Raw genomic sequence first — 27,207 nt, 5'->3', positions numbered from 1 at the left:
TATGCGCAATTGTACAGTTAAGATCTATAAGGTTCATAATAAAGTCATAGGGAAATGGGAGAGATGGGAGAGAGAGTAACATAAAGAAGTCAGACACAGTTCATGGTAGCTGCTCACCTCCTGGACGGCCATGATCTCAACAGCCAGGTCTGCACACAGCACCGACACAGGGGGCAGGAGAGAGGGTGATTTATTGCTAACCAAGGCTTATATCTCTTTGGGGGCATGATTACAGGTAACAACACACATGTCACATGAAGGGGATGTACAGTAGGCATAAGCATGACAGGAAGGGGATGAGCTAGGGGTGTGCACATGATAGGAAGGGGAGAGACCAGGAGTACACATATGACAAGAAGGGTGGAGCCTAGGCTCAATATGGCACCTAACCTTGGTCACCCTTGAGTGGGCTTGACCTCCCTGGGCTGTCCTACAAGGAAACAGTCTACTGCTCTCCTTATCAGAAGGAAGTGGGCCCTACTTAGGGTGGGACAGACTATACAGTCTGACTGCTCTGGATGGCTGACAACCCCTAGAGAGAATAACCCCTGACCTACTCGTGTTGATCTCCAAGTGTACAGTCATTTGCCACGTGTAGCAAATCCGCGAAGTGTGGCATCTATTTGGGGGAGACAACTGGGGAGAAATCATTCTGTCTCCCACAGTCCTTGAGTTGGTTGTGACCCATAGCGACCCCGTGCACAACAGAAGGAAGCCCTGCCCGGTCCTGCACCGTCCTCATAATTGTCCCCATGACGGAGTCCTTCGTTGCAGCCACGGCGCCGGATCGTCCTGTGGAGTGCCTTCTTTCGCTGCCCCTCCCCTTTGCCAAGCCTGATGTTTGTGTGAGGCTGGGTTGGCTACGGGAACGAGTCCAGAGACACTTGGACCTGTGCAAGAGAGAGCTTTACAGCAAGACGTAATGAGATAGCAGAAAAACATCCCAGCTCAATCCGGATCAAGGCTGTAAATCCGATGTTCCTCCCTAAGCCCCTCTTCCGACGCATGCTCCCACATGCCATGATGCAGAAGGCCGGGACATCACCCGCAGGTGGGTGCAAGGTCTTTTGGATCCGATTGGTGGTGGACCCATCTCCAGAGCTCACGCACGTCTCCGCGTGGCTCCTCCACAGGGAGGTGAAGGCAGAGAGAGGACGGGTCCCAGGATCCTCCTGATGAGCAGGCCACACCCACAAGGAAGTGCCATCAGGTGCGACCTGATTGACAGGCTAGACTCCACCCCTACAGTTTTATATATTCAAGTTGACAGGGATGTATGTAACGACCACAAGGTCCTTCTCCAGGGACAGATCTTTCCTGACGACCTGCCTAAAGCATGTAAGGTGAAGTCTGGCCGTCCTTGCCGCTAAGGAGCACTAAGAAGCTGTGTTTCTTCCAAGACTGACCAGCTTGTCCTTTGAGCCGCCCGTGGTGCTTTCCGTATATAAGAGGCATGCTTTCTGCCACTGAACCACCAACACCCTATCTTTCCCTCAGAAAGACCTTTCTCTGTTCTTAGGAGCCCCGGTGGCTTGGCGGGTTCACGGTGGACTGCTCTCCACAGGCCCGCTCTTTGGAAGAAAGATGAGGTCTACTTCCATAAGGAGCGACCGCCTTGGAGACCCACGGGGGCAGTTCTCTGCTGTCCTGTGGGGTCGCGGCGGGTCAGGATCGAGCGATTTGGTTTGGGTCTGGTGTCTCAGGTCGTCCTTGCAGCAGCGTGAGAACTACCCTGAGAGAGTCCCTTTAGAAGGCGTCGACCTTCTCTGAGGTTAGAGCAGCGTTTCCCACAGTGAGTGACAGCACCCTGGCCGCTCGAGGATTGCCCTTGAACCTGCACCAGTCTCCCGATGGCTGTCACGGGTGAGCTCCTGTGGCGGCCACTGTCGTCCATCCATCTTGTCCAAGGCGTCCCCTTCCCTTGTGCTGCTGCCCCTCTGCCTTACGAGGCATGACATCCTTCTGCAGGGACTGGTCTCTCCTGACCACACGTCCAAAGGGAGTGAGACGCAGTCCCGCCATCCTGGCCTCCAAGGAGCATCCCTGCTGGACTTGTATTCCTGCAGGACAGGCTGGCTTGCCCCTTTGGTAGTCCTTGAGGATGGAGCATGGCTCCAGGGCTGGCCGGCACATCTCCTGTGTGTGGCTAGGATGCCGAACGGGTTTTCAGTGGAGCTTCCAGACTAGGGGCAAACCAGGAAGAAAGACCTGGTAACCAACTTCCAAAAATATCCTAAGCCTCACGAGGGTCTGATTCATAACGGATGGTCGGTTTGGGATATGAAGAGGCTTTTCCCAATTGTCTCTTTCTTATACACAGGAGTGTCTATGAATGTGTTTCTCTAGCCCACCCAGACGGACACCCCCCCCCCACACACACACCCATTGTTGTAATTGTTGAAGCTCCGTGGCATCAAGTCAATCAGGTACCAGCTTTGTGTCCTCATTTGGAGGCGCTAAGGAGATAAATAACTACCTGGAAGTGGGACACACTCTCTGCTTTGTCTTCCTGCTGACAAGCCACATGGAGCCAAGTTGATGGAGCCAGAGTCCTGGAGCTGGAGAAGCCATGTGTAGACCCACGCCAGCCCAGAGATGATTCCACTGACTGGACCCACAAGACTTTCCACCCACTGGCCTGTGATCTTCCATTGCATGTGTTGCGTGGGTCTGAAGAGGAATTTATAGACTGGTATTGGACATAGGGGCTAATATTGGACTTATGGACTTGATCTGGACTGGGATGTTTCTTAATATACAATTACTCTTTATCTAAAGCTCTGTTTCTGGATGTGTATCTAGTCAAGCCTGACTAACACAGTTACAGTGGACACACGTAGGTAGCCCAGGATACACTCCCCACGTCAAGAACCCGAGTACAACCATATCTCCAAAGGTAACACAGAGATGTGGACATCTTTGCGGCCACCCGCCTTATTCTGCTACCACACTACATCCTCATTTTTTCCCATTCACAGCTGTATCTCCAGTGCCTGGCACAGAATAGATGCTAACCACGAGGTTTGAGGTTCAAGTCCCACTAAAGGTATCTTGGAAGAAAGACCTGGCTTTCTGCTTCTGGGGGGACATGTCAGCCATTAAAACACAATGGGATCACCAGCAGAGTAAACTTGATGGCAGCTGAAGGATGGATGGATGGATGATTGGGTGGATAGATATGGGGATTGATGGATGGATGTGTGGGTGGGTGGGTGGATAGATGGGTAGATGGATGAGGTGAAGGGTGGATGGGTGGATGGGAGGTTGGGTGAGTGAGTGGATGGATAGGTGAATGGGTGGGTGGGTGAGTGGATGGATAGGTGGGTGAGTGGACATGGGATCACCAGCAAAGTAAACTTGATGGCAACTGAGGGATGGATGGATGGATGGATAGATGGATGGATATGGGGATTGATGGATGGATGTGTGGGTGGGTGGGTGGATAGATAGGTAGATGGATGAGGTGAAGGGTGGATGGGTGGATGGGAGGTTGGGTGAGTGAGTGGATGGATAGGTGAATGGGTGGGTGGGTGAGTGGATGGATAGGTGGGTGAGTGGACATGGGATCACCAGCAAAGTAAACTTGATGGCAACTGAGGGATGGATGGATGGATGGATGGATATGGGGATTGATGGATGGATGTGTGGGTGGGTGGGTGGATAGATAGGTAGATGGATGAGGTGAAGGGTGGATGGGTGGATGGGAGGGTGGGTGAGTGAGTGGATGGACAGGTGGGTGGTGGATCAGTGGAGGAGTAGGTGAGTGGGTAGGGGGATGTTGGCTGACTAAATAAATGGGTAGATGAATGGTTGATTGAGTGGATGGATAGGTGAATGGGTGGGTGGGTGAGTGGATGGATAAGGTGGGTGGAGTGAATGGGTGGGTGGGTGGATAGATAAGGGGACTGATGAATGAATGGGTGGGTGAATAGGTGGGTAGATGGATGAGGTGGATGGGGTGAATGGGTGGGTAGGTGAATGAGTGGATGGATACATAGGGGGGGTCAATGGATGAATGGATGGTTGTGTGTGTGTGGGGGGTGTTGGCTGTCTGCTGCAGGGATCGGTGGATGAACGGGTGGAGCACAACACAGCTGCCATCACTGTGACTTAGAACCAACTTGTTAAGTAAGTAGCCGTGGATATCGGCTGGCAGAAAGGAAGGGTGGATGAATGAACAGAGGAAACACAAATAGTAAAAAAAAAAAAAAGAAGAAGAAGAAGGTGGATGTTCCGTGGAGCAGGTTTTTTGGGAACAGAGGGCCAAGGAGGAAGTGCCAGCCCCTGGAGGAAGTGGGGGTCGCAGCCCTCGCCCGGGGCAAGAGGATGGAACAGCAGCAGAGATGAGCAAGCACCTGTCCGGCAGGTTGGAGGCTGAGAGATGAGGCAGCGTTTGCAGAGCACCCTGTTCTCCTGCTTGAGCCGGCCTTCCACCCACCGGCTCGGGCTCACCACCCTCGGGATGGGCCATAGCTGCCCTGAGACACCTGCAAGGGGATGCCCAACTGGCACGGCTGGTTTGGCTGGTCCTGGCATCTGGCAGAGGAGAGTGGGGACAGGTGGGGAGGATGGTGCTGGGAGCGCCCCAGGACCGGATGGTGGGGGGGGAGGGGTGGCTCATCCCTTCAGCGATCCCTGGCTGCTGGACCCTAGACCCAAAACCAATAGCCCCCTGCCCCACCCCCCTCAGGAGCCTCTCCAGGTTCTGCGTGTTCAAGCCCAGTAGCCTGAGAACCCAGCCTCCCTAAGCGTCCAATGTCCTGTCCCCACCTCCCTCTGCAGTCCTTCCTACCTCTGCAGGGAATCCCCTGGCCCCCTCCTCCCTCAGACCCAGAGTCCAGCTCTCCTCCCTCAGACCAGGGGTCCTGACCCCCAGCCCTCCTCTCTCAGACCAGGAGTCCTGACCACCCCCACCCCCCCTGCCCCTCCTCCCTCAGACCAGGAGTCCAGGCCACCCAAACCCCGCCCCTGCTCAAGTCTTGCCTCCTTCTCATCCTCCCGGGACCCATGCCTCCCTCTCTGCTCCCCCCAAACCCCCGACCTCCCTGGGCATCCTCCTTAGGCTCTGCCCTTGTCCAGGGCCCCAGAGCACAGGCTCCTGCACTTGGGTCCCCTCCGCACGCCCCCCCCCCGCACCCCCGCTGCGGTTGGGATGGGGACAGGGACAGCGGGGGCGGGCAGGCGGTGAGTGTGCGGGTGGGGCTTGGGCCACAGTATCGGCCCTGGGGCTGCCGGTCCGCCCTCCGGGATGGAGTAATCCGGGTGGAGGGGAGAGTGAAGTTTCTGCCACGCCGCACACCCCGAGAGATGGGCCCACTGATTAGGGGGCAAGGCCGCGGGGAGGGCTGCTCGGCAGGCTTGAGGTATCACCTCACCGCCTTCTGCCCACCCCACCCAGTCTGAGGTCTCCTGCTTCTCCTCAGGGGGTGTCTTCCATAACCCGCCCTATCTCAACCCTCTGCTGGCACCTAGGCATCCCAGAGTCCTGCTCAGAAACCAGGGGGTACCTTTAGTCCCTCCGTCCTCAGACCCAGGAGTCAGGCCCTCCATCCTCTGTCCCACCCCACCCCCATCACCCACTTGCAGGCTCTTCTCTGCAAGGTCACTGACATGGGCACCTTGGCACCCTGTCCCGCAGCCTCGCCCTCTCAAGAACCGGTCAGCACCAGCCTGGGCTCTGCTTGCCCTCCTGGCATCCCAGCCCAGCAGGGAAGGAGAGGTTGGCCTCAAGTCCGTAGAAATGTGACCTCGTGACCCAGTGACCTGCCTTGGCCCAAGGCTGAGCTCCCTGGCACCTCTGGCCACCCCCACCCCAGACAGGGGGGGGCACTTGCTGGAAGCCAGGGAGAGGCCAGGGCATTACTAGGGACTCCACCCCTGCTCTCTGCCCAGCCCAGGGGGGGAGACCACTTCCTGATGCCCCTTTCACCCTAAGTCACTGTGGTCTGGGACTCCTCCCCTGGGGCTAGCATGGGGTGTTTGTCTTCCCCAGGGGTCATGGGGGGTTGGAATGGGGTGAATGGCATGTCCTAACTGGCTGAACCCATTCCCTGCTCCCCTTCAGGCCCCAGGGATGGGTGTGAATTTCTCTGGGCACCTGCACAGTCAGTGTGCACTCAGGGACCCAGGAGTGGTTTTTATGCCCCATTCCTTGACCGGGAAGCAATTGAGATACCAAGCATGTCCAATACCTCATTCATAATTTGTTTTGTACTGGATACATGCTGAATGATGACATTTGGGACCAAATAAAATCTGCTAAAATTAACCTCACCTATTTATTTCTACTTTTTTTTTTTAACGTGACAGTTGTGTTCTTGAAGAGCCCCGGTAGCGTGGTGAGTTAGCCATTGGACTGCTAACTTCAAGGTCGGTGGTTCAAACCCACCAGCTGCTCCATGGGAGAAAGGGGAGGCCATCCGCTCTCGGAACGACGTCGTCTTAGAAACCTTGAGAAGGAGTTCAAGGTTCCTTCCTCCAGCTCCCTGTCCAGCCTCTCAGCCTCTGCCCAGTCAGTCCCTCCACCCAATCTCTTTTCTATTTCAGTTTTGCTCACTCATCTCCCTTTGTCTTTGGATTTGCATTCTGCTGCTCAGCTTCCAGAAGGGCGTCCGCAGGCAAGACGCCAAGCACACAGCGAATGTACTCCAAGCCAGCAGAGAGGTCGATGGTTCCAACTCACCCAGCGGCTCAAGAGAGGCCTCCAGGGAGCCTGGATGGTGTGGTGAGGCCCACGCTGGGCCACTGACAGCAAGAATAGCTGGTTGGTTCTACTCCAGTGGTTCCCAACCTTCCTCATGCTGTGACCCTTTCATACAGTTCCTTATGTGGTGGTGACCCCCCCTCCCCCAACCATAACATTATTTCAGTTGCTACTTCATCACTGTCATGTTGCTACTGTGATGAATCAGGAGACCCCTGTGAAAGGGCCGTCCAAACCCCAAAGGGGTTGCGACCCACAGGCTGAGAACCTCTATTCTACTCCATCTCAGGTCCCCGTGAAGCTGAAGTCATTGAGCCGAACCCAACACCAGCACAAAAAACAAACCCCCAACTCCCTCGATTCGATTGTGACTCCGGGGGACTGTGTAAGACTGAATTATAGAACTACTTCCCAAGGATGCCAAGATGATGTCGTTCCGGGAGCGGACGGCCTCCCCTTTCTCCTCTGGAGCAGCTGGTGGGTTTGAACCACCGACCTTGAAGTTAGCAGTCCAATGGCTAACCCACCACGCTACCGGGGTTCTTGAATAAAACAATGGTCACATGGAAAATAATCTTAGAAACAGGTGAGATCAATTCTAGCAGCATCGCTTCAGTCAAGACAAAAAAATTACTCATGGAATATGTGACATGCTTGGCATCTCACTTTCAAGGCTCCATCTCCAAAGGTTTAAGTAAAATGGAGTTATGACAGAGCCACAAAGTTGTGTTTGAGAGGAAACGATTAGACACTGATTCCGTTTTAAAATTGGAATTAATTAAATGCAAAAGAATCTTTAAACTGGCCTTTACTCAGCCACCCGGATCACATTTCTAGTCAGGTCTAAACTCCATTTATGAACCCAATGCCAGCTCCTAGCCCAGATGCCACAGGGATGGTTGGATGATGGATAGATGGCTGGAAAGACAAATGGGTGGATGGATGAATAGGTAGATAAATAACTAGATAGATGGATACAGAATGGATGGATGGATGGATGGAAGGATGATGGGTGGAGGGATAGTTGAATGATGAATGAGGATAAAGAGAAGGATGGATAATGAGATAAATGGGTGGAGAGGAGTGGGTGGTTGATGGACAGATAGAAGAACAGATGACTGGATGATGGAATGGAGTGGTGAACAGGTGGATAGAAGGTGGGTGCATGACTGAATGGATGGATTGATGAGTGGCCGGATGAATGGCTGAATGATGAGTGATGGACATATAGACAGTGGATGTATAAAGACATGGATGGATGGATGGATGGATGGATGGATACATGGATGAATGGGTGATGGATGAACGATTAAAGAAATTGATGGAGAGATGGATGGATGGCTAGTAGTGTGAATGAATGGAGAAGTAGATGGATGATGGATGAATGGCTGGATGGGTGGGTGTGTTACAGATTGAACCATGTCCCTTAAATATATGTGTCATGAATCCCAACCTTTCAGCCTGTGGTTATAACTCCAGTTGGGAAAGAGTTATCTTTGTTAAATTAATAAGGCTGGGTTCGTGTAGGCTGTATCTTGCACCCATCTCTTAGGAGATATAAGAGATTAAACAAGCAAGGGAAGCCGAGGTGGGGGAAGAGAGATGGTATGCCACCAAAAGATGGCCGGGGAGCAGAAGTTCAAGATGACAGGGACCTTCCCCCCAGAGGTGGCAGAGAGAGCCAACTTCCCCTGGTGCTGCTGCCCTGAATTCTAGCTTCCTGAATGGTGAGAAAATGCACTTCTGCTTGCAAAAACCACTCACCTGTGGCACGATCGTTCCCGCAGCTCTAAGTAACGAAGACCAGGTATGTGGCTGGATGGCTGGATGCATGTGGGGAGAGCTGGTTGGATTGATGAATGGATGGATGGATGGATGGATGTGGGATCCGCCCCTTCTGTTCCAGCAGCTGGCATGGGATTTCCCAGGCATTGCTCCCACCTTCCCACACCCCCAGTCTCCTCTCCCCCTAGATGCTCAGCCCCCTAGAACCAATTGCATTGGACGGGGATCCCATGACGGGTCCCTTCCCTCCTGTCGCGGGGTCAGCTGTGACCCTGGTATCTCCAGAGTCTTTTTGCCCACCTCCTCAGGAATCTTCACCTTCACCAACCCAGCATGGGTGTCACATCTCCCCAGGGCCTGTCTGCCTTTGGAGCATGGATCCAACCAACCCTCCTCCACTCACCACCCCTCCGGCACCCCAGGCCAGGCCACTCAGGTCATCAGCAAGCATTCCCTGAGCAGCTACTGTATTGGAGGACCCCTGCGAGGGCCTGCATGGAAGCTCCAGCGGGGAGCCGACGGTGAACAGACCCTGCCCCTGTGGGGTCGGCCATCTGAAGCAGAGACAGACACGAAACAGGACAAGCCTCCAGTGGAGGTGGTGGCCAGTGGAGAGGAGTCAAGTAGGGGTACGGGGGAGGGGTGAGGGTGGGGGCGAGAGCAGAAAGGGCATCTGGGAAATCCTGGGAAAGGCCTCTCTGAAAAGTTGTGATTGGACAGACTTGAGGAAAGGGAGGCGCAGAAGCTGTTTGGTGGAAGAGCCAGGTGGGAAGGAGGCGGGAAGGTCGGCCAGTGCAAAGGCCTCTGAGCCCTTAGCAGAGGTTCTCCACCTTCTTCATGCCGCGACCCTTTCATACAGTTCCTCCCGTTGGTTAGAGTGACCCCCCCAAGCATCAAATTATCTTTGTTGCTACTTCGTCACTGTCATTTTGCTACTGTGATGAATCCAGCGACCCAGTGAAAGGGTCCAAAGGGGGTCACGACCCACAGGTTGAGAACCGCTGACTTACTGCGATCCCTTTTCCGCGCCCCTCCCCCCCTCCAGCCCCTCCCCCTTGTCCTTCAGGACCCTGTGCTTCCCTTCAAGGGCAGAATCAAAGGCACTCGAGTCCTGAACCTTCAGCCGAACACCAGCCAGGCTGGTGAAGTGGATCATTCGCGCCAGAGAGGGACAAATTCCTCGAGCAGCCAACCAGAGATGCTCAAAGGGCAGCATGTGCCCCGGTGACTGCTCAGAAGAGGCAGGAAAGGACAGGTGGAACTGGTAAGGCGCCCGGAGGACTCAGGGTCCCGAATCAGAATACGGAGGGACGGTTGCATAGACAAGGCATGTGTTCCATGTAAGCTTCCACCCGATCACCAGACACTATGAAAGCCAAACCTAAAGCCCAAACCAAACTCATTGCCATCGAGTGGGTGCCAACTCATAGCAGGCCTGTAAGGACAAGGTAGAACTGCCCCCCAATCCCCCAAACACACACCGGTGAATTTCCGAGATGGAAACTCTTTACGGGAGTAGAAAGTCCTTTCTACTCCCATAGAGCGGTTGGTGGTTTCAAACTGCTGACCTCGTGGTTAGTCCTGTGCTAAATGCCCCCTGGATCTTCTTAGCCTCTGGGCGTGTGTCCCTTCCTCCAAGTTGCCCTCCGGGACCTAGACCCCCTGTTTCTTCCCCTCTGGAAGTAGAGTGTGTGGAGGAGGCCTCTGGGGGAAGGACTCTCACTGCCATTGAGTGGACGCTGACTCATAGCGACCCTATGGGACAGGGTAGAACTGTCTCCTGTGAGTTCCTGAGACGGTAACCTTTTCTTTTTTAAATCATTTAATTGGGGGCTCTTACAACTCTTAGCACAATTCATCCATCCATCCATTGTGTCAAGCACATTTGTACGTTTGTTGCCATCATCATTCTCAAAGCATTTGCTTTCTACTTGAGCCCTTGGTATCAGCTCATTTACCTACATCCCCCACCATCCCTCCCTCCTGAACCCTTGATAATTTATATATATATATATATATATATATCATAAATATTTTTCATATATTATTTGTTTTTTTTATTATTTTTTTCATGTCTTACACCGACTGCTGTCTCCCTTCACCCACTTTTCTGTTCTCTGTCCCCCTGATAGGGGTTTGTATGTTGATATTATGACTGGTTCTCCCTTTCTCCCCCCTCCCACCTTCTCCGTCCCCTCCTGGTATTGCTATTCTCATTACTGATCCTGAGGGGTTTATCCGCCCTGGATTCCCTGTGTCACGAGCTCTTATCTGTACTGGTGTACGTGCTCTGGTCTAGCCGGATTTGCAAGGTAGAATTGGGGTCATGATAGTGGGGGGCGAGGGGAGGAAGCACTGAAAAACTAGAGAAGAGGTGCAGGTGTCATCGGTGCTAAACTGCACCCTGACTGGCTCGTCTCCTCTCTGGGACCCTCTGTGAGAGGATGTCCAATTGTGGACAGACGATAATTGTTCACGGAAGTCGAAAGCCCTGTCTTTCTCCTGCGGGGCGGCTGGTGGTCTCGAACTGCTGCCCTTGAGGATCGCAGCCCAGTGGGCCGCCAGGGACAGGCGCAGGTGATCAGAGCCAGGAGGAAGCAAAGGTCAGTGGCAGCAGAAGAAAGACAGACTAGACTCAGGCCTGGGGGCCCCGGCACCAGGGGCACCCCAGGTGAGGAGAAGGCTGAACCCAGATGAGAACAGCTGGCCTCTCACCAAGCCCTGGGCACAAATGGAAGCCCGGAGGCTCAGGCTGAAGGTAGAAAATGTAGAGAAGGCACGGAGGTGGGCTGGAGGGCTCCCGGCCACGGTCTTGTTCCCAGGAGGACTTTAGGACCACGAGTAGAGAGGGTACGATGTGCCGGGCAAGTTGGCTCGCCTCTCTGAGCCTGCAGTCTGGCGTGCCCCTCACAGGTTGTGGCTCAGGGGCCCAGAGTTCCCTTGGGCACCTGCGAGGAAACGGTGGAGAAGCTTCTAGAAAGGTCCCACCGACTGTTCCTGGTGGTTTGTCCCGTGGGTAGCGGGGAGGCTGCGGAGCCCAGGCCTTTGTTTGTTTTTTGCCTTTTGTGGGCTTGTTTCCCCAGAAATGGTTCTCTTAATGAGGGGCACGGCTTCCCTTTGTCTGATAATAATTGGTGTAATAATTTCTACAACGATAATAAGTCGTCTCTGCTGGGGAGGTTGGGCTTTCTGGACGGACGCCAGGTTTCTGAGACCAGGGGTGGAGCGTGGCAGTTTCTGAAGGAGCAGAGCGGACGGCAGCCTGGGGGGAGTTTACAGGTGGTAAACTGAGGCACAATTGTCTCCAGGTTCCCAATCTGGTGGTGTGGCCTTCCAAATCCCATGCTGTTGCTTCCGAGATCTCGATGCCTGTGTCTCTCCCCTAGTCTCACTGTGTCTCTCACTGTCTCTCTCTCACTCTGTGTGCCTCTGTGTCTCCTTTGGTCCCCATCTCTCTCTGTCCCTCTGTGTCTCTGTCTCTTATCTCTGATTTTGTCTCTTATCTCTGGTCTCTTTCCCTCGATGTACCTCTGTCTCTCCCCTGCCCTGTTTCATCGTGTCTCTGTGTATCTCTGTCTCCCCCTTAGTCTAGGTCTCTGTGTGCCCCTATGTCTCCTTTGGTGTCTCTCTGTCTCTTTATGTCTTTGTCATCTCTCCCTTGGTCTATCTCTGTGTCTCTGACTCTCCTGTGATCTCTCTCCATCTCTCCATCTCTGTGTGTTCCTGTCTCTCCCTTGGCCTCTCTCCTCTGTTCCTGTGGGTCTCAGTCTCTGCCTGTGCATGCCCCTCCCAGCGCCCCCCACCCCATGCAGACTCCGTTTCTGTCTTGTTCCCAAGCTGGGGCAGACCGCAGGTCTTGAATGAATGGATGGATGGATGGATGAATGGATGAATGAATGGATGGATGGGTGGGTGGATGGACAAACCCAGGGAGGAGCAGATGGCTGGGCCCTCTGAGATGTGTGCCGAGCCCCATTTGCCAGGTGGACACAGACACGCCCAGACCGTCATCCAGGAAGATGGGGGTGAGGCTGGCACCTGCTTCCTGGCCAGCCAGTAGGCCCCGCTGGCCTCAGGCCGCCCATCACCACCCCTCCCCGCCCTCGGCTAAGGGTGGCTCCCTGGGTGCCTCTCCCCGCTGTTGGAGGCGTGGGCAGCAGCTGGGAGAACCGGCTGGGTGCTGCCCCTCCCCTTGGGCCGGGCGTGGAGGTAGGCACCTGGCGGGGCTCCGCGGGTGGCAGACGCTGCGGCTGCTCACACCTGGCCCTCAAGCCGCCTGCTCCCTGCGTGTCCTCCCCTGCAGGCCCTCGCCCGCCATGGACGGGTCCGCCGAGCCCCGGATCCCGGGCCTGTGCGACACCTACCAGAACAACATCTCCGAAATCAGGTGAGGCTCACTCACACCGGGGCGCCAGCTCCCAGACGCCCCCGCCCACCCCCCCTCTCCCACCACCAGCCGTGCTCAACAGGGCCCGGCGCCCTGGGGTGGGAGAGCCGGAGGCGGGCTATGGCACGGCCTGTCCCAGAGACTCCTCCGGCCCGGGGGCTGCGCTGCACAGGTCACCCAGGAGTGCAGGTCCCTGGGTGGGCAGCTGAGTCAGGACTTTGACCGCCTGGGGCATCGCTGGCCCCCTCTGGGCCTCCGCTTCTCATTCTGTCTTAAAGGTTGGCAGGTCTATTGTCTCCCAGTCCTGGGGCAAGAGAGCCCTCATTGAATGGGAGTGCTTTCCCCTCAGGGACTCAGAATGTGCCACCTGCTCATTTGGGGCATAGAGGAGAGGGACATGGGGTGTCTCTGAGTCCTGGAGTGGTGGGCTGTATTCTAAAGGAAGAGATGGGGATGCTAAGGGGGCACTGGGCCAGCTGATCGCCCAGTCGGGAGGGTGGCCTTTCCCAACCTCTCCAAGTTCCTGAGAACAGAGTCAGACACTTTGAAGAGCAGATGGGGAAACCAAGGCTGGAAGGGACCAGATTAGATTGAGAAGCTAGAAACAACTGGAGCCCTCGCCTCCACAGCCCCGGAGCCCCAAGCATCCTGGGGGCCCCTTGCCGAATGCCTCCATTTTTCAGAGAGAGCATTCAAAGAATCCAGGATTCAGAATCCAGGATTCAGGTAGGTTGCCCAACATCTCGCAGTAAACTGCTTTCAAATCTCCAACCTACTCTGCTGAGCTGGCCTCCCATGGGCCCCTTCGGTCACCCTGGGCCTTGGGGCCAGTTGTCTCATCCATACCAGTACCACCGTGGAGTTTCCGGGACCTCCTTGGCCCAGGGAACCTGGGGCCAGTGAGGGTTGGGGGTAGGTCTGCCTCCCTGCTCACCCAGCACTCTCTAGCTACAGGGGCTAGTTGAATCCTGGTTGCTGTGTGGCCCAGGCTGGCCTCAGAGAGGGGTCCCTGGACCTTGAGCTAAGAGGGACTGGTTGTGGTTCTGCTCAGGATAGCTTCTGGGTCCTGCTGGAGGTTGTGTATCTCCTTTAAGAGAGAAACTGGATCCTGGGTTCCTGCTTTGGGGGAACCAGTCTCTTCTGTGTCTACCCCTCCCCTGCGTACCCTGCCCTCTCCCCAGGAGCTCTTGCTCAAGTGTGTGACCTTGGCCTCTCTGATCCTCAGTGTTCGCATCTAAAAAAAGTGTATGTGTGCGGGGGGCGGGGGGAGAGGCGGTGAGGGGGTGGACGGACACAAAGATCCTCGCTGTAAAGATCAATGAACAAGATTCCTGTCCCGGGATGTGCAGGTGGCGCTGAAGTTCGGTTATCAAATCTTGGAAGGGTATGATTCAGGTCATGGTGATTTCATTTGTGTGTAAAAAATATACTTAGGGTTCTCGAACAATTTTTGAAATGTTGTGAGGGACAGAATTGACTCTTCCATCTCAAAAGTTTGCGGACACACACACACACACACACTACATGCACACACCGGGTTAGACCCTTTCTTTCCCTCTGGGTGGCCCCACTTCTACACCAGGCCCCTTATCTGTACAACATCCCCACCAAGCTGGATGGTACCCTCAAAATTCTTCCTCCTCCTGATGCTCCCAGTCAGCAACCAGGTGGGACACCCCCACGCCCCACACTGTCCTGGCCCCAGGCTTCATCTCTCCCGCACCCAGCTCTTTCTGGGCTGCCTCCTCTTCTTGGTCCTCATGGCCACGCCTTGACTCCGTCTAGTTCCCTCCTCTGGACCCTTGTCCTTGTTTCCCCATAGAGCCCACCATCCCCCCACTCCTCAGCCCCCCAGCCCCTCTGCATGCTCTCCCCCACCACCCCCCAAATCTCCTCATCCTGCCCAGCCCACAACCCAACCCCTCCCCCTCTGCATTCCATTCTCCACCCCCACCCCCTTGGCTTCAGATTCCCAGGCCACACCTTGCTGTTCCCTGCCCCAGTGCCTTTGCATGTCTGGCAGGGATTCAGGAGACATCTCTTCTAAGCCCCCAATCAATATCCCTGGCCCTTCCCAGCTCTCATGCTTCCTGGGGGCTCCCCAGTGTCCACAGTTAAAGCATGCCGCAGCCTCTCATCTTCTGAAGCAGGAGCCATCAGGCCAGATCAAGACCTGGTTTAAGATGGGGGAGTGAAGTTTGGGGAGGGGGAGTCTCCCCTCTCCTCTCTTCTTCCTCCTCACCTCTCCACTCTACCTATTCCACAGCTTGAGATCTCCTCCTGCCCTGGCCTTGCAGCCTGTCCAAACCTCCCGCGGCTGCTTCCCCACCCAGTCCAAGCTGAACCTCCCACCTCAGGACCTTTGCACATACATCTTCTCTCCAGATGGCCTCTGCCCTCCTCCTGTACCTGACAGGCATCCTCTCTGCTTTTAAGATTCCAAGAGGGCAGGGTCCTCTCCTTGATGAGGGGCCAGAGGAAACTTCCAGAATGGTACGGGTCCTGGCTCTCATGTCTGTCCGCAAGCTCTGCCCCCTAGTTGCCAAATGGTGGTTGGCTCTTGGAGAGAGGCAGAACTGGACTGGGCTCGGGGTCGCGGGCCACCTCCAGAGATGACATGAGAGAATGAATGGAGGTGAGATGGGGCCCCTGAGTGACGTGATGGGGGTGGTGGAGCGTGAGTCAGGGTTAGGCAGATATGTGGGAGGGGGGCAGGGCAGGCATGGCAGGACCTCAAGAAACCAAACCTCAAGGAAGGGGCAGGCTGGGTGGCAGGAAGGACCCAGGGGTACAAAACCCAACAAGCTCACTGCCATCGAGCTGATCTCCACACCACACGATCCTCCGGGACAGGGTAGAACTGCCCCGGTGGGTTTCAGAGATGGCACATCTTAATGGGTGCAGACAGCCTCACCATTTTCCCTTGGAGCAGCTGGTGGGTTCGAACTGCTGACCTTGAGGTTGGCAGCCTAACAAGTAAGCCACTAGCCACCAAAGTCCCTCCATGAATACGCCTACTGCCATCGAGTCGATTCCCAGCCCCTAGCGACGAGGGGAGTAGAACTGCCCCTGTGGGTTTCCAAGACTGTACAGACAGCACTACCCCAGGTGGCCCTTGAAGTTGAAGGGAAGATTCAGTGCCCAGGCAATCACTCAAAGGAGAAAAAAAAATCATTTACTGTTTGGGGAATAAGCTTTTATGTAGAAACACACAAACAAACAAAACCCCATCTACAGGACTGCTAACGCTGTCATTGGGGTATTGGTTGGGGGAAGAGGCGGATGGGGCAGGGAAGGGATCAGAGACGCCAACCAGACACAGGGCCCGAATGTTCTCATTCCAGGCGTACTTGGTAAATGAGGCTGGCTGATTTGCCTGTGTGCCACATAGCCTTGGTTCTCATTCCAGGCGTACGTGGTAAATGAGGCTGGCTGGTTTGCCTATGTGCCACGTAGCCTTGTATGGATCGAATTGACTAACGAGGAAATGGCAAGATAGACGAAGTCGATTTAGAAGTCAGGGCAGGCAGGGATCGAGGCACTTAGACCCAGTGTACAGAGGACAGACCCAGAGGAGACAGCTGCCCTGGGGTTGAGTCTGCTTTGTGGGGGCCCCCTTCGGGGTAGCACTGTCCCCCATAGCATCTTCAGTGGCTGATGGCTTGGAAAAAGGAGCCCTGGGGTGTAATGGGTTACCTGTCGGGCTGCTAACCACAAGGTCAGCAGTTCGAAACCACCAGCCGCTCCCCGAGAGAAAGATGAGGCTTCTATAAAGAGTCACAGCTTCGCACACCCACAGGGGCAGTTCCCACCGTGGGCCGTAGGGGTCGCTGTGAGCCGGCGTCCACTCAGCGCCAGTGAGTTGGGTTTTGGTTTGCATTGTTCCGAAGCAGATGGCCAGACCTTTCTTGCGAGGCACGCCAACCTTCACTTCTCAGTAGTGCGTGTGAAGCACCTGCATGCACCCCATGCCCTGCGCCCCACTAATCCCTAGGGAACCCCAAAGCCATTGCTGTCAGATAGACTTGTCCCCACATTGACCGCGTGAGTCACAGGGTAAACTGTGCTCTGCCGCGTTGTAGTGGGTGTCATCTTCAGGGAATCGGATCGCCAGGATTTTCTTCCAGGGCGCCCCCCACCCCCACCCCCACCCGTGGATTCGAACCAACCACCTTGAAGGGCGTGGTGGAGTACCAACTGCTTGCGAGTCTACGAGGGTCTCTCCATGAATCCCTATGACACCCTCCCCACCCTTCCCGCCCTGTCGAGTTGATTCGACTCCGTGGGTGAAATACTCCGAGGTGCTGAGCCACGGGTGGGGGTGGGGGCGCTCATGGAAGCCACCTCCTGACAACCTTCCGAGAGAACCCCACTGGTCCCACGTCACTATGGCCGATGGTGAAAACAGCAAGGTGGTGGTTGACACCCACCCAGGGGTGGGGTAGGGGGGTCTCCAGGGAAGAACGACTTGGGGGGTGGTCTGTCCCCATAGAGACCGCACGACCACGCGGGGCCACCCCCCCCCTCAGCAGCAGGAGAGGCCCAGAGAAGCTGGGCAACCCACGGAAGGTCGTGCAGCCTCCCAGGACTGGCCCCAGGGCAGCTTCCCCACACCCCCACCCCACCCCCCACCAAGGGATGAGCTGGGGTGAAAGGAATTTCAAGAGGAGAGAGGCCAGGGCGGAGCCAAGCCCCGAGGACTGGCAGCAGGTGTATTTTTTCACCTCTGCGTTCCTGGGAGGCAGCCATTGGCACGGGAGGTCTGAGGTGGCCTTGGCGACGCCTGGGCACTGCCCATTTCCCCTCCCGCCCACTCCCCGCACTCCCGTGATCTTTGCCTCTCCTGCCTGAGCACTTTCTGACCTCTGCCTCATTATGGAGGCAGCCGCCCGCCCCCCCCCCAGGCTTGGAGGTGGAGCATCAGGAATGAGGACGGACGGCGCTGGCAGCTTCCAGTGATGGGGCCTTGCGCTGGGGCCAGTTGGGAAGGTGCTTTGGGGGGCGGGGGGAGCGATGTTTTTTGTTGGTTTTGTTTTCGGATTTTTAAGAGATATTATCATGAAGCTCATCATCTCACCTCAGGAACAGTGGAATATATCCATGCTATGTCCCCAGGATTGTTTTATATACACGCGGGGGCTTCTAGAAGCTTGGGGTGGGGGCGCCTTTTCCCTGGACTTCTGAAGCCCCGCGTTGGCACATTTCATCACACTCACCGCCATCGAGTCGATCCCAGGGACCCTATACGACACGACAGGACAGGACACGGTAGAGCTACCCCCAGTGTGTTTATGAGACTCAATCGTTATGGGAATAGAAAGCCTCGTGCTTCTTCCAACATCGGTTGGAGGGGATTAGAACTGTTGACGTTGGAGTTAGCAGCCCAACAAGGAACCCTTTTTGCCACCAGGACTGAAGGTAGTCTCGGAAGAAGCCAGACTGAAATGTAAAATTCAAGCAAAGCTATGAGATGGTGGATGGAGGCTGTGGTGGAGCTAAGGGAGGTAGAAAGGATTCAAGTCAAGTCACCAAGAAGCCGTGCAAAGGTCCTGTGGTCTGTCTGAGCCCAGCGAGTCTGATAAACAGGAGGAAGAGCTATGCTGTGGTGGCTCAGGGGTAAGATTCTCAGCCTTCAGAGTGGAGACTAGGGTTCAGTTCCCAGCTAGCCACCATCTGCCCCTCAGTGGAGGGTTGTGTTTTGTGAAAATGCTGAACAGCTTGGTCCAGGACCAGCGTTCCGTTTGGTGGTGCCTGGGGTCTACTCAAGGCCTACTGGCAGCCATCACCACCAGCACCTTCCTGGACTGAGCAGGTTACCGGTTACGTATTTCACAAGGGTGTCTGCATCTAAGTCGACTGTGATTAGCACCCACCAGTGCATCAATCCTCAGTAAGGCAATGGAGACAAGAAAGGGACTTCTGGACCTGCGCGGTGGATGTGGCACTTTCGAGAGCCTTTGAGAAAGATGCTTCCTGACCCATACCAGGGTTTGGGGCCTGGAGGGCGGAGGACAGGATGCATGAACTGGTGGTTTCAATGCATTGACCTTGCAGTTAGCAGCCCAATGCATAATCACTACGCTATCCAGGTGCAATAGGGGATACTAACACTGTCGCTGTGTCTGTCTCTCTGTCTCTCCTAGCTGGCTGGTCAAGAGCCATGGTCATTTATTGGGCTGTGATCCTGAAGCTCACAGGTTCATGTCCACCAGCTGCTCTGGGGGGAGGGAGATGAGACCCTTTTTCTCCCTGAAACATTGAGAGTCTCCAACCCCCAGGGGGCAGTTCTACCCTGTCCTGTGGAGCACTGACCGGATGGCAGTGAGTTTGCGTATTTCCTTTGGGGTTGGTCAAGTTGACCTGCCTTCTAAGTGACCCTATAGGACGGAGTAGAATTGCTCTCTGCTGTCAGAGTTTGTAAGTCTCTAAGGGAGCAGGCAGCCTTATCTTTCTCCCCCAGAGCGCCTGGTTGGTTTGAACTGTCGACCTTGTGTTAAGGAGCTCAATGCCTGGACCACAATGACACAGGGACAACTGAACTCCCCCACCCCACCCCAATGCCTGCTGGAGCTTACTTACTTACATCTTACATCTTACTGAGAGGATTGGCATGAAAGCTAACTATATCTATAACTCCATATAGAGAGAGATGAAATTCACAAGTATATAACAAAAGGCTGACTATATTCATAAGGCAATAAGGATATCAAAAAGCCGAGTGGTTTAACAAAAAGAAGGGTCCACCCTTAGAAGCCCTCTGGCACTCACCTCTCCTCCAACGGGGTAGGGTTGCTGTGGGGGATGGGGCTCCCCCGGAATGGGCCATTTTTGTTCCTGTGGGGAGGCAGGCCCGGGTCAGGATCCAGCCATCAGGGAAAATGAGGGTCTTGTTACTGCAGACTGCAGGCACTAGTGCCCCAGCCCTGCATTCAAATCCCGCCCTGTGGCTGGCTCATGGGCCGAGACCCACCAGGCAGGCCCGATGACTCTGGGCGAGTCTGTGAAATGGGTGCGGTGGCAGGGGGGGCCCCGCCCGCCTGGATCTTCTGAGTCAGGGTTCAGAGTATTCCCTCCTCCCTCCGCCCCCCATATCCCCTCCTGAGGCGATGGGGCAGGGTGATACTTAAGGCCTTCGGAGGCAGGTCCCGGGCCCCAGGCCCTGGGCCAGAGTCCGAGTGAGTTGGCTCCTTCTGCTCTGACTCCCGTTTTACAGAGGGCAACACTGAGACCCTGGGAGGCAGCACAAGCTTGGATTTGCTCCCGAGAAAGAGCTGCCCACTGCAAGGTCAGCAGTTTGAAACCACCAGCCGCTCCTCGGGAGAAAGATGAGGCTTTCTGCTCCCGTAAAGAGTCAGGGTCTCAGAGACCCACAGGGGCAGGTCCACCCTGTCCTACAGGGTCGCTGGGAGTCGAAAATGACTCAATGGCAGTAAGTTTGGAAAGAGCCTATGCTTCATTCCTGGGGTAGGATGATCAGGCCCTTGTGCCCAGAGAGAGGTTGTCACCCTACCACCACCCCCCTCAGCCATCTTCGTTGAGGGATGGATGGGTCGCCCTCTATGAGGAGCATGAAGCGATTAAAGACCAGCTAGGAGCCCTGGTGGCTCAGTGGTTTAAGCACATAGCTACTAATGGAAAGATCAGTGGTTCGAACCCACCAGCGGCTCAGAGGGAGAGCGCTGAGGCAGTCTGCTTGCATGAAAAAAATCCAGTCTTAGAAACTCTCGGGGTTGGGGCTAGTTCTGCTCTGTCCTACAGGGTCCTTAAGAGTCAGAATGGAGGTGCTGACTGCCCCTCAGATGACCTGTGACCAGAGACCCCAATTGTGAGCACCTTCTTGTTGTAAGCAGCCCTGGGGTGGGCCCTGACTCACAATGACCTCCTGCCCAACAGAATGAGGACTGAGCCCTCCCCCACGATGGGATCTGATCCACGGGGTGTTTCCACCTGCTTTTGGAAGGTGACAGTCAGGTCTTTCTTCCTCCTTGATCTTAATCTGGAAGCCAACAACAAGCCTCCAAATGTGTTTTTAGCAGTCAAACGTGTAGAGATCAAAGTCTCTCAGGGGCCGGGTAGAGAAGAGACGGGTTAAGGAAATGCATGGCTCCACGTGGCTTTCGCTCCTCTCACCAGTGAGGAAAACCCTTGGAAAGGAGCAGGGGGTGGGGCGGGTGGAACAGCATGAAAGGCCCGAATTCTATCGCTAACTCGCCAACACCTCCTAAGTACATTTTAACAAAGAGAGGGGAAGAAACCCGTGAAATTCAGCTTCGTGATATCGTGATATCGTTTCTCTCATCTGATGCCTCCGAAATATGACCATTTCGACGTGCCACCGACGAAGGATCCACAGATGGCGAAGATAGTCCCCATCCTCTCCCTCCCAGGCAGGGCCACCTATACAGACGGCCAGTTCACAAGCTGATGGGGGGTCTTTGAAGTTGAGATCTCGCCGAATTTGAGGTTGAAGACGTAGGCGACTGGCCTCAATGGACTTGACAGATTTTCCAAGACCTGACTGGAAGGTTCAAGTGTATGTTCAAGGGAGCCCTGGTGACCTGATGTCATGCACTGGGCTGCTAGCCACAAGGTCAGTAGTTCAAAACCGCCAGCTGCTCTGAGGGCTAAAGAGGAGGCTTTCTGTAACAGGACTGACCTACGGTTCCCAAGGGACTTAGAGGGAAGGGAGGGGTGAGCAAACAACGCCATAGACAGGGGAACAACTAGGGCATTAAAATCAACAACGAGGAGGACGGAGGGATCCCAGTGGTGTTGGGGCAACAGCAGTCTAGCTGAGAGGAATTCCTAAGAAGCAGAAGGCCAAGTGTGATGGTGGGAAAAGAGGAAGGTAAAAGGAAACAGAGGAACAATCTAGAAAGCAAAGCTATGCGTAGAGGTATAAACATAGGTGAGCACTTATGTAACTAAGTAAATTTACAAAATAGAGGTATTAGCCTAAGTACATATATTTATAGGATAATACATTGAGGAAGTGGGTGGACTTTGGGCCTCTGTTCAAGCTCTCCCTCAACGCAAAAACACTTTATTCTAACAACCTGGCATTCTGTGATGCTCACCCTCCCAGCACGGTTGCGGAAGACAAAATGGGTGCACATGAAAATGTGGTGAAGAAAGCTGATGGTGCCCAGCTATCAAAATACATAGCATCTGGGGTCTTAAAAACTTGAAGATAAACAAGCGGCCATCTAGCAGAGAAGCAATAAGCCCACATGGAAGAAGCAGACCAACCTGTGCGATCATGAGGTGTCAATGGGATCAGGTAACAGGCATCAGAAGACCCAAAACAAACCAAGAAAACATATCGTTGAGAATGAGAGGGGTCAGAGCAGAGACCCAAAACCCATCTGCAAACAATGGGACATCCCCTCACAGATGAGTCAACCAGGGTGCATAATCTTCTGGTTCCTTGAGGCTTCCTCACCCCCCACTATCATGACCCCAGTCCTGCCTTTCACTTTGGGATGGGCTGGAGCATGTGCACAGGTACAGATAAGCTCTCAGGACATACAGAATCCAGGTCAGATAAACCCCTCAGGCACAGAAATGGGTGTATCAATACCAGGAAGGTAAGGGGAAGGTGGGAAGAGGAGGGGGAACCGATCACAATGATCAACACATAACACCCCCTCCTCCAGGAGGATGAACAACTGAAACATGGGCGAAGGGAGACAGCAGCCAATGTAAGATATGAAAATAATAATAATTCCTGAGAGTCACGAGAGCGGGAGGGAGGGAAAAAAGAGGATCTGATACCAAAGGCTCAAATAGTAAATATTTAGAAAATAATGATGGCAACATATGTACAAATATGCCTGATACAATGGATGTATGGATTGTTATAAGAGCAGAAAGAGCCCCCAATAAAATGATCTTTTAAATAAAAGAAAAATAGTAAAAGTATATGCACACAGTTAAAAAAAAAAAGAGGCTTTCTATTCCCATAAAGAGTTACCGTCTCAGAAATCCACGAGGGCAGTTCTACCCTGTTCTATAAGGTCCTCTCAAAATAACTGGAAATCTTGACTGGAGCAGAGTAATTGCCCCTCTCAAAAACAAACAAACAAATTCACCGCCATCTACCTGCACCTGTGAGTTTCTGAGACTGTAAGTCTTTCCCGGAATAGAAAGCTCATCTTCTTCCCATGGAGTGGCTGGTGGTTTCAAACTACTGACCTAGCAGTTAGTTGTTGCAGCTCAACGTGGTAACACGATGCTACCAGAGGCCCAACTAGCAGCCCAGAAAAATCCTAGGGCAGGGGTGGGAGGGGGGCGGGGTGGGCTCCTTCTCCTCTATCACGTGAAGTTAGATGGAAAAAAGAAATTCGGTTCCTGGCATTCACCTGCCACGTTTCAAGGGTCCAGCAGGCCCACAGGGCTGGTGGCCCCCATATTGGACAGCGGGTGGGTGGGGAGTTTCTGTCACGGGCCGCAAGTTATATTGGAGGGCAGGGCTCTGGGGGCAGGGACTGTCCTCCAGTCCGAACTCACTCACAGCGACTCTGTAGGGCAGACTCGAACTGCCCCATCGGGCTCCCAAGGCCGTGCGTCTTGATGGAAGCAGACTGCCTCATCTGTGTCCAGTGGCCCAGATGATGGGCTCAGACTCCCAACCTTTGGGTTAGGGGTGAGCGTTTGCTCCCTGTCCACAACTCACTGCCATCCAGAGGATTCCGACTCCTATCGGCCCCGTGGGACAGAGTAGAACTGCCCCTGTGGGTTTCGTTATGGGCGTGGACAGCCTCATCTTTTTTTTCTGCGGAGTGCCCGGCGGGTTTGAGCCCCTGAGCTTGTGGTTGGCAGCCCACGGTGCCACCAGGGTGCCATCACTGAAACCACACAAACAAAGCCCGCTCCCTGCCACCCAATGAATCCCAACTCCTTTCAGAGTCCATGGTGGGGGGGTTTCCATTCCAACTTGGGGAGACTGTGTGAGCCAGGGTGCAACTGCCGCTGGGGGGTTCTGAACCTGTCACTTTTGGGGGGAAGGGAAAGTTTCATCTTTCTCCCGCGGAAACAGCTCTGGTGGCAAAGTGCCTTTTAGTGACTCTCTGGATATTTTTCAGGAGGGTGTGCAGCGCGCAGGCGCAGGCTCCGAACCGCGGACCCCGGAGTTGGTGGGCCCCACGCTGAGCCCCAGCGGGGTCGCGTGACGAGCGTGGGTGGGAAGGGGGCGGGGCGCGAGGAGAGGGGCGTGGCCAGAGAGGAGACCGTGAGGGAGGTCGGGGAAGGTTCGAAGGTTCGAGAACGCCAGCCGGAGGCGAAGCGCCCGAGGGCTGTGTGTCCGGGCTGGGCGGGCCGGTGGAGCGTGGAGCGGACAGAACAAGGAGAACTGCACCGGGGACGGGGACGGAACGAGCCGCGCATGCCGGGCTGGGTGGGGGTGGGACCCCCGGGGGGTAGCCAGCCGCCCGACTGGGCCTGGAGGGGCCGAGCACCCCAAGGGTGTCCGCCTCCCATCGGTGAGGGGCAGCCTGGGGACTCTCCGTACCCCACCCCACCCCCGCTGCCCAAAGTGGGTCTCTGCGAGGCCCCCAACCCCAGCCGGTGACTGAGCACTGCACCCTGTAACTTCCCGGGAACTGCTGCGACTGTGGGCACCCACGCCTCCTCCCCCCACCTTTTTTTAATAAGGTGCGGTGGTTCGGAGTTCGGCCGTGACCCCAAAAGTCGGCAGTTGGAACACCCCCACCCCAGCCCCCCCTCCCCACCCTGTCACTCTTGGGAGAAAGGCGGGGCTCTCTGCTTCCAGGAAAGAGGCTCCCTCTCAGAAAACCACCTGGCCAGGTAGACCCTTTTCCAGAGGGTCGTTATGAGTCAGCACGCGCTGGTGGCAAAGTTAGTAGGTTTTTTAAGTTGTTTTTTTTTTGAGTTAGGTTTTTTGGTTTTTTTTAGCGTTTTGGTTTAAAAAAATTTTTTTTTAATTTCCTGGGTTTTGAAACCAAGGTTTTGCTTGCAGCCCAGGCAAAGCCACAAAAAATCCGCATTGAATTCGCCCCCAGCATTCTGGGAAATCGGGGGGAGGGGGCTATGGAGATAGAGGGATTCATTTCTTTCCTTTTTAAAACCTTTTGGTGATTCATTTCTTTGGCTAGATCCCCCCTCCCCTTTCGATTTTTAGGGATCAAAGTGGTATGTCGCCCTCCATGGGTTTTTTTCCCCTAAGACATCATTTAAAAGTCTATGCTGATATTTTTATGTGAACCCCCTCATCGTTCGCCCTAAAAAGTTGAAAAAAAACGGAAAACACAAAATGTCTATACGGTAGATACTTTAAATTTTGTAGAGGTGTTTAAGTGTGCAAGAATGGTCAAGAGAAGGAGGGAATGGAGTGGGGGACCTGTGGTGAGAGCAGATTTGCCTACTATTAAAACCTACTTGAGGACCGCTTAACCTCAAGGTGGGTGGTTCAAATCCACCAGCCACTTTGAGGGAGAAAGATGAGGCTGTCTGCTGCCTTCAAGCATTACAAAGCCTGGTAAACCCTATATAGGGTTGCTATGAGACAGACCACTCAATGGCAGCCCCCCCCCCTTGATGGTTACTATAGGATGTTCCTGGTGGCACAGTGGTTCAAGTGCTCGCCGACCCAGAGAAGGGTTGTTGGTTGGATCCCACCAGGTGTTCTGGGGCCAGTGAGCGGTGGCAGTTGACCTTCCTTGAGTTGACAAGTGTGGGAAAGCCTTGGGGGCAGTTCAGCTTGGTCTCACAAGGTCACGCTGGGTGGGTGGGATCGACCGGAGGGCAATGGTCTTAGTTTTATGGTGCTCCCGTCAACGGGGATGACCCAGCCAATCTGTCGGCCTGGTTATTCATTTACCCAAGGGGGAACAAGCTCTTCTCCCAAGATTGATGGCAGCTGCTGGGACAATAACCCCCACCTGGAAACAGCCCAGGTGACCCTTAGGGGAAGAGCGAGTGAATTCGCTGTGGTTTATCCATTGTGCCTGGCCATAAAACAGAAACAAAGTCCACTGCACACACGGATATCGATAAACGTTCCCCCAAGCCAAAAGGCATGTTCTGGAAACAGATGCTTTTATAACATCCAAGCCTGGCTAGGATTGAAAACAAACGAACACACGCAAGGGCAGCGGTGGCCTCTGGGGGTGTCTGGTGCTGGAGGCCTCTGGGGGTTGACAGCGGGTCGGAGTGCGTGGATGTGTGCAGGGGCCCAGGCTCGTGTGTGTGTGTGTGTGTGTGTTTCCTCAAAGTGAAAGTCGCTTTTAAAACGGCTTCTGAAAAGGACCCGCCGCTTTCTGCCTGAGTCTGTTCGACTCATAGGGACCCTGGAATACAAGGTAGAACTGCCCCGGTGCGTTTCTGAGACTGGTGCTCTTTATGGGAGTAGACAGCCTCTTTCCCCCCCTTATTACCCGAAAGATAAGCCAACAGATCCAGGGTATTGATCCCAGGCTTTTTCCTAAGGAGGAGGGGGAGGAGAAGGGGTAAAAGTGGAGGAAGAAGAGGTCGAGGAGGAAGTATGGAGGGGGGAAAACGAAACAAAACTGAAAGCCTCCTTGCTTGATCCTCTCCGGGTGCACAGATAGGTAACACACCCATCTCCCCAACTCCTGTCTCGGGGCTGAGCTCAAAACCCCCCAAAAAAGCCAAACTCACTGCCATTGAGTCCATTCTGACGTACAGTGACCCCCTTAGGACAGACTGGAACTGCCCCTGTGGGGTTCTGAGACTGGAAATTTTCCCGGAGCGGAAAGCCTTCTCCTCTCCCGGAGAGGCTGGTGGCCTTGAACCGCCAACCTGGCCATGAGCAGCCCAATGCCTCACCCACCAGGGCCCCGTGTCAGGGCTGATGAAAAGCTGTTAATTCATCAATCAGATGGTACAACCAGAGTTACAATGCAAGACTTTATAATTTCTAAATTGCATTTGCTAACAAGCAACAAGGCCGTATGGAGGAGGCTTAGTCTACATACGGAGCAGCCTCCCCGGTCCCGGGGCGTTGGGACAATCTTTGTCCAGGTTCATGTTTTCATCCCAGGTGGCTTCTCCAAGTCACATAATCAGAGGCCCAGGTTCTGCTCACCAGTGGCTCTACCACCTTCCACCTGTGGCTCCCAAGTCCCCCAAAGGGGTCTACAGCCCCGAGCAGGCGGGAGGTGGATACAAGGCAGTGACTGCCATTGTGATCACCTGTCAAGGCGAATCAAAACCCAAACCTATAAACCCAGGGCTGTGGAGGGGTTCCCAACGCCTGGCAGCCCAGGCTCCCGAGTTTTCTTGGCTGTCGTCTCTCTAGATGCGAATCGCCAGGTCTTTCTTCTGCAGAGGAGCCCTGGTGACATAGTAGGTT

General features: G+C 54.6%; 1 protein-coding gene across 1 annotated transcript in view; it reads left to right on the top strand.

Annotated features, from left to right (window-relative positions):
- Positions 1-27,207, top strand: part of SULT2B1 (sulfotransferase family 2B member 1) — a 106,879-nt gene that overhangs the window by 47,318 nt on the left and 32,354 nt on the right. Inside the window, exons 4-6 of the mRNA XM_075537912.1 lie at positions 11,402-11,504; positions 12,472-12,544; positions 12,792-12,875. Coding sequence (XP_075394027.1) covers positions 11,402-11,504; positions 12,472-12,544; positions 12,792-12,875 — 260 coding nt within the window. The remainder of the gene's footprint in view (positions 1-11,401; positions 11,505-12,471; positions 12,545-12,791; positions 12,876-27,207) is intronic.

Source organism: Tenrec ecaudatus, chromosome 18, assembly GCF_050624435.1.
Source record: "Tenrec ecaudatus isolate mTenEca1 chromosome 18, mTenEca1.hap1, whole genome shotgun sequence".
NCBI lineage: Eukaryota > Metazoa > Chordata > Mammalia > Afrosoricida > Tenrecidae > Tenrec > Tenrec ecaudatus.
The sequence above is the reverse complement of the archived record's forward strand: the minus strand, read 5'-3'. Positions and strand labels throughout refer to the sequence as shown.